The 7,500-nt window shown below is 45.6% G+C and overlaps 1 protein-coding gene across 1 annotated transcript in view; it reads right to left on the reverse strand.

The window, feature by feature from the left end:
- The window catches only part of LOC125032809, a 14,668-nt gene extending 8,167 nt beyond the window's left edge, over positions 1 to 6,501 (reverse strand). Inside the window, exons 1-2 of the mRNA XM_047624194.1 lie at positions 6,484 to 6,501; positions 6,021 to 6,153 (exon numbers count right to left, since the gene is read on the reverse strand). Of these exons, the coding sequence (XP_047480150.1) occupies positions 6,021 to 6,153; positions 6,484 to 6,501 (151 nt within the window). The remainder of the gene's footprint in view (positions 1 to 6,020; positions 6,154 to 6,483) is intronic.
- Positions 6,502 to 7,500: the final 999 nt, after the last annotated feature.

Consider the following 7,500-nt stretch of genomic DNA (forward strand, 5'->3'; position numbering starts at 1 on the left):
TATATTTCCCCGTTTAAATAGCAATCTGTAGCACCTGGTTGTCTTAAATGAGTTTTTCTTGTTAGTTACGCACCCAAAGCGAAGCTACCGGTTTGCGTAATATCGGGATACCCGGGAGAGATCGTCTTCTGATAAACATGAAACAGCGACAGATGATTCGTGTTAAAAGTTTATGTTTACGTTCGGAAGGTCCCAGTGCGCCAACTTACATGAGAAAAAAAAAATATCTGGAGTCCGGTAATCATTTACAGAATGTTTAGTTTCCGATTCCGTTGTGAAGAAAACATATATCATTGTTTTTTTATCCATATACTTAGGGAACACGGACACATTCGTTATATAGATTCGTTATATATATGGTCCCTTTTTTGTGTACCATACTGGCCGCCCAAACCTTCCACCTCGCTATAAGTGGTCAGTGTGGCACCGCGCGTCCACACACCCGCTGCTGGATAGCTACTCCCACTGCATTGAAATCACTTTGGAGGACTGCAATTATCGGAATAAATCATTTCATGCCGTGTGGGAAATAGACACGCGTTCGGTTTTCGCGTGAAATTATGAAAGTACATATTAGTAAGGATTAAGAAATTGTTGGAAATACCAAATGGATGTTGCCCATTGACCAAGGGGCAAAAGGGCAGGTAGACGTGCGGCCAGTCGGACAGTTAGAGAAATGGATGCAGATACATGCATGCACACACACGTATGCACACATGTATACGCATATGTATGTATACATATATACATATTTATTCACAAAAAAAGAGAGAGAGAGTGAGAGAGAGAGAGAGAGAGAGAGAGAGAGAGAGAGAGAGAGAGAGAGAGAGAGAGAGAGAGAGAGAGAGAGAGAGAGAGAGAGAGAGAGAGACGGTTCCCTTCCCCCTACGCAAGGCAGCGCAGTGGCCGTGCGAACAGTGGCGGCCATATCCACCGCCACGTGCACGGGGCCTCTTCCCGTTTTCCGTAACGGAAATGCCTAAGTGGCAACGTGGGACGTGTCGTGCATCCTGCGTGTGTGGCGGGAGGAGGAACTGAGGGAGAAAGGGGGCGGAGGGGGGGAGGGACCGCAGCTGGCACACGGGGAACCCACACACACACCTCGAGCCCCAACTCAGCCCTCGTGCCTCTTCTCGCACCTCTAGACACGGCCACAGACGGGCGTCCGTCCATGCCCGTGTCTTGCCACCTGCCTGAAGTATCCTTGAACGTGATTCTCAGCTCCTTCCCCTTCTAGCCCGGCCTGCCGTAGCCGAACTAACCACCCATCCTACACAAAGCTCATGGCTATCCCTCCTCCTCCGGCCCTGCCACATCCCCTCTCGCCTCGAGCCAGGCGCCGCTCTCGCCTTCGCGTCCCTACAGAGCTCCCTCCTCTATTGTCCTCGGCCGAACCGAACCCTACGCCCTCATCGCTCTTGCTTTTTATCTTACTCTAGCCCCGTCGTTCGTTAATACCTCTACCAGTCTAGTACTAGGACTTGCATGTGATTCATTCTTGGCTGTATGAATTTTAATATGAGACGCAACACTTAATTATTGTTTTCATTTAGGAGCGAGTTTCTTGCTGTTTATTTGTTGTTGTTTTTTCCACAACACTAATCTCTTCTATTCTTATGCCCTTTAAAATGTATCGCTTATTGGCCTCTCCTTTAACTCGTTTTGGATTTTTGTTTTCTCTCTTTCTTTTGTTTTAGTCCATTACTTCATTTCCCTCCTTCATCCCTCCCCAAGTCACTCTTGCTATTCTTCTTTACATCCTACTTTCATTCATTTGCTTCATTGCAACCTGTTTCCTCCTCCCTCTCTCCTCCTTTTCCTCTCCCCACCTCCGTTTCCGCATTCTCTTTTGCTGCTTTCTTTGTCTCTCTTATTCTCTTCTATCTTTGCACCCACGCCTCCTTCTCAGCACCACGCCCTCATTCACTCCGCCCACAGTCACGACGTCTCCTTCCTCCCCAGACAAAGCGACACGCCCAAGCTACGCCCACACGAGTGGTGTCGCCTTGGCCGTGGCACCGGGACTGCGGGCGGCGACAGTGTTCATTTGGTTACTGATATCACCCGTCTCCTCTTCCCCTCTCCCACTCCCTCTCCCTCTCCCTCTCCCTCTCCCTCTCCCTCTCCCATTCCCACTCCCTCTCCCTCTCCCCCACTACGCTGAGCCATTGTGAGGCCAGAGTTTATACGACACCCCCCCCCCCATTCTCCCCCCTTAGGTCAGAGGCATCTTCATGACACTTACAATCCAGTTTTGAGATGTTGCGACACGTCCCTTGCGTCAGGTGGAATCCCTCCCACCTTTGCACCCGACTCTCACTCACTCACTCTCTCTCGCTCTCTCTCTCTCTCTCTCTCTCTCTCTCTCTCTCTCTCTCTCTCTCTCTCCTCTCTCTCTCTCTCTCTCTCTCTCTCTCTCTCTCTCTCTCTCTCTCTCTCTCTCTCTCTCTCTCTCTCTCTCTCTCTCTCTCTCTCTCTCTCTCTCTCTCTCTCTCTCTCTCTCTCTCTCTCTCTCTCTCTCTCTCTCTCTCTCTCTCTCGCTCTTCCTCCCTCTCTTCCTCCTCCCTCCCTCCTTCCTCCCTCTCTCTCTCCCTCCCTCCTCCCTCCCTCTCTCCTCTCCTTCTCTCCCTCTGCCTCTCCCTTCCATTCTTCCATCCCCATTCCCTTTCTCTCCCATTTCCGAAAATGAATACATCAATTGTTTGACTCGCCGGGAGGTAACAGTTGCCGTCGTCGAGGCATCGTGATTAGTGTGTCGGTCAGTGGACATGGCGCATCCGCATCAGGCTCGCATCCGATCCCTGAGGGAAGGGAGAGACAGCATGTGTGGGAGGGGAAAGCGTAGGGAAGGGCGGGAAGGCGGAGGAAGGGGGGGGGGGGGCGCAAAGAATACGGGAAGGGAGGTGGAGGAAAGGAGGCAGGGAGAGAGAAGGAATGAGGTTGGGGTGAAGGAAAAATTGGAAGTAGGGAAAGGGGGAAGGCAAGAATGAGAGAAGGTGGACGGAGGGAGGCATAAGGTGGGGGAAGGGAGGGAAAAGGAAGGGGTAAGGGACAGGATGGGGCATCGTGGAGATAACGAAGGACAAGGAGAAGAGAAGGAGTGAAGGTGAGAGAAGAAGGGCAAGGAGAAGGGAAGAAAAAAGGGTGGCAAAATGATGGTGGAAGAGAGAAAGGAGTGAGGGAAAGAGGAAGGAAGGGTAGGGAAAGGAAAAGAGAAGGTAAAGAGATGAAGGAATGGAGAACCAAAGGGAGGGTGAGGAGGGGGTGCAGAAGAGAAAACGGTTAGTAAACAAGATAAGAGATAAGAAGAGATTAATGTATTTGTGATTAGCGTTCGGATTGAAAGTGAAAGAGGCGGGGAGGAGCGAGGGAAAGTAGGCAGAGGGATATTTAGAAGTAGGGGAGCGAAAAAAATAATGAAGGGAAGAGGGGATGGTGAAGAGGAGGGGAAGGGAGAGGCAAAGAGATAAAAGAAGTGGAAATAGGAGAGACGGAGAGGACGGAGAAGAAAAGGGGGAGTGGGAAGAAGAAAAGAAAATGGGAGAGGAAGAGGAAGACGAAGGGGAAAGAAGAGAGGAAGAAAAGGGAGAATGGGCGAAAAGAGATAGAAGGTGGAAAATGAGAAGAGAGCGGAAGAAGGGGAAGAAAATAAAGAGGAAGACGAGAGAAAGAGAGGAAGTTAATTAAGAGAAGGGAAAGATAGGGGAGAAACAAAAAAAGAAGAGAAAGAGGGAGCGGAAGAGGGGGAGGAAGATTAGAGAAACTAAGATACGAGATAAAAAGAGGAAGGAGATAATGGAAATGAAATAGAAAAAGTAGATGAAGAGTATGAATATAAGAAAGGAAAGGAGCAATAGAGAGAAAGGGAAGTGACTAAGAGAGAATAAAGATATAGGAATACGAATGAAGGGAAAATGATAGAGAGGCGAAAGGAGTTAAAGAAAGGAGTGTGAGTGAGACAAGGAAGAAGAAGATGGACAGAGAGGATGAACATAGAGAGAAAACACGACAAGAAAAAAGGGAAGGAAAGGAAGTAAGGGGAAGAGAACGGAAGAGGAAAATGAGAGGGAAGAGGCAGAAGAAAAGGAAAGAAAAATAGAGAGACGATTTAAAAAAAACTAGAAAATAGACGGCAAGGACAGTGAAAATACAGGCTGCGTGTAAAAAAAAAAAAAGGAAGAGCCAAGAGAAAATAAAACGATAATGATAAATGGAGAAGATGAAAAATTAAATAAAAGAGAGAGAGAGAGAAAAAAAAAATCTTAATCACCAATTACCCTAATTTTTATCTTTCGTTAATCCAACCAACCTCCACTAACGTCATTCTGTGAATCATTTCCACAACAACGAGACATTTATAGTCAATTCAAAACGAGATCGAATTCGCTTCATTACATATCAATGTCTGCCTAAGGTCACCCAACGAGCTTCCGCGTCGGAGCATCTTGGGAATGGCAGCAGCTTACTACCTGCTAAAGTTATTACCAGTATTATTGTTATTATCATTATTATCATTATCATTATTATCATTATTATTATTATCATTATTATTATTATTATTATTATTAATATTATCGTCATCATCATCATCATCGTTATTGTTATTATTAGTAGTAGTATCATTGTTGATGTTTTGTTTTATTTAAGATCATTATTATTACTGTTATTATCATCACCGTCCTCCTTGCCCCTCCCCCTCGTTCTCATCATTATTGTTCTTATTATTATTATCATTGTTATCATTATTATCATAGCTAATATCATTATCACTGCCAATTATACTATCAACTTTAATATATATAGTGACGTAACGTCTTTCCGCTTCATTAGCCTTCAGTCGTACTGATCATGATTTTAAAAATGTGATTAATTGACCCTTCTGTATATTATGATGGATTGCGTCATCATAATGTTCCCGGTCATCATACCAAATTTGACTCAAGGTCGTTCTTATGAATCCCGCCCAGTGAATCTCTGTCACTTTAATTGAAGAAAAGGCGTGATTATTTTGTCTTATGCCTCCTCCGGTTAGTTTGTTGAAAATCATTAACTGCAAGATATGGTATTGCTGATCTTACCGAATGTTTACTGAATGGTTAAAAATAATTTGGAAGTCATGAAGATGATATTTCTTCTTCAATACTGGCTGTAACAAAAATGTATGTTCCAATAAAGATTCTACTTATATAAACATGAGAGTAATGTAATGATGATGATAATGATGACAAAAGTAACAGCAAGATAAAAAAAAAAAAAAAAAAGGACTTAATGAGCCAAACAAACAATCTACAACGGTAGAATTTTAACATGAATGCATGACCACATTACGTCATTATCAAAATCAAAATCCGCGACGCACTTTGCGCGTGCACTCTGTTTGCACTTCATGGCTGCATGATCTACGAAGCGTTTAACTCATACTAATGAATGCCAACTAACGAAACAACCTTCAATTCTGTTAACAATACTCTTCAAAAAATAACGTGTCTAGTCTATAACGATAATCAAATGATTCTAAAACTGTTTTTTTAACACTTGTGTTTTTACACTGATGCACGGGAATAGTTATGACTATCAGTGTAATGCAGTGCTGTTGTTAATTAGTGCGTGGGTGGTATGCACTTCGATGGAACGCCCACTAGTAAATTGGTGAACCTTAGCAAGCTTATACGCGTAATTCAACGCATATCAATCAGTGACTTTCATTTAGAATACAATGTTTCTTAAAGTGCAAATTCCGCCTCTCGACTCAAGATGCCCACATCAAAAATAAAAGCTTAAATCTCCCGGAGTGGCAACGCCCATGCCTCACGCAGCACCTCCTAACCTTCGTCTTGACCGACCTTCACCTCGCGGGCTGAGAGAGCCTCGGCGCCTGGCATTTCTAGCAACGGAGTGCGTCACAGCGTCATTCTCGGAAGGAGACGAGCCAAAACGTCACACGCTAACCGATGCCGCGTTCAGGGCGTCGCTGATACACGGGGGTTGTCAGAGCATTACTCACGGTCAGCGCTCACTACCTGCTCCTGCTCCTGCTGCCTCTACCTCCGCTGACGTCACCACCTCGCACTCTCTCGGAGGCGCTCCCAGAGTCCCCAGGTCGACCGCCACGCTGGTTACTGTCGCGGTTTTCCTCCGAGCTCTCAAGCCTCGCTATTTAATTTAGTCAGTCGAGGAAAAACTGTTTGAATATCCGTATCGAGCGACAGGTCTAAATTTTGCCTTAAGACCGCGAGGTATCTTCGTTCTTTAGTGATGTCATTCAGAGATTTCACTTTGTCATTGCCTGGCACTTGTATTTTGTTTAATTCTTTAAGTTTTACTTTTAAAGATACATATCCTCTTTGAGCTTCATGGATGACAATATGAAAACATGTATCTAACAAGTCGCTAGATGATGTGTATCATAGTTTATACAATATCCTAAGTCATAATCAACAGCGTGGCGCTAATTTGGTCTATGACGACACTCAATATTCTAACCATTAAGTTACCGATCATTACATGATATTAACACCCTTGCGAATATCTACAAGACGATCTAATAGTAGATTAAAGCGAAGTACGAAAGGTGTAAACGAGTCCGGAAAACCCCAAAACCCGACGATCAGTAGAACTTATGACGTCATGCCAGACACACGTGGCCGGGCCAGGGGGACTGCCGATACTTGGTGTAGCTGCCGGCAACGACGTGCACGCTGGGACCACTTCCGCTCCTCAGGCCTCCCTGCAACTTCTCACACTGCCACCACCTGCTCTGACCCTGCCACCGTCCTGCAGGAGCCCCTTGTCGATCGCAATGCGTTGAGTTGCAAAAAGATATTCCATGGACTAGTTTGGCTCAAGCACTGCCAAGCAAGCACGTGTGGGTGGCTTGCAGGATCTTCAGGCGGGGAAGAGGGGCAGGGGCGGGGGAGGGAAGGGGAAGGGGGGTCGGGGGTTGCAGTCTTTGTCTTGACGTGGCGCGGCACTGACATATTTGTTTCACATGGCTAGGAGAAGGCTGCCGGTAATGGTTGGTATTATTTTCTACAGATAAATGTTACGATTTCCGATTGTATGCAAGGGGAGTAAAATCATGTACTCTGCTTACCAGACTAGAATATTTGATATAGGAAAAGAAAAGGGTAGTAGTTGTTGCTAAAAAAAAGGAGGCGATTCTGGGAGTTTACCCAGTTTTTCCCCACTGAGTAACGTCTTTGACCAGGGACAAGGGATGGACACAGGGTCGCCCCTTCTCATCCTACGTAAGAAAAAACAACAACAACAGGAGGAAGAGGAAAGGTAGGGGGGGGGGGGGCAATGGCTGCTTGCCTTTCTCACACGGGATGGGGACCAGATCGCCTCCTTACACTGTAGCTAACTCTTTATTTTATTTTATTTTATTCTTACAAATCGTAGGCTACACCCAGTGGTCGTCTACGGCCGGCTAATAGTCCGTGCCATACTCTTGAGGCTGAAGGTAGTTCGTATGCGATTTATATGAGTAATCCTTGCAAT

Source organism: Penaeus chinensis, chromosome 15 (genome assembly GCF_019202785.1).
Source record: "Penaeus chinensis breed Huanghai No. 1 chromosome 15, ASM1920278v2, whole genome shotgun sequence".
Lineage (NCBI taxonomy): Eukaryota > Metazoa > Arthropoda > Malacostraca > Decapoda > Penaeidae > Penaeus > Penaeus chinensis.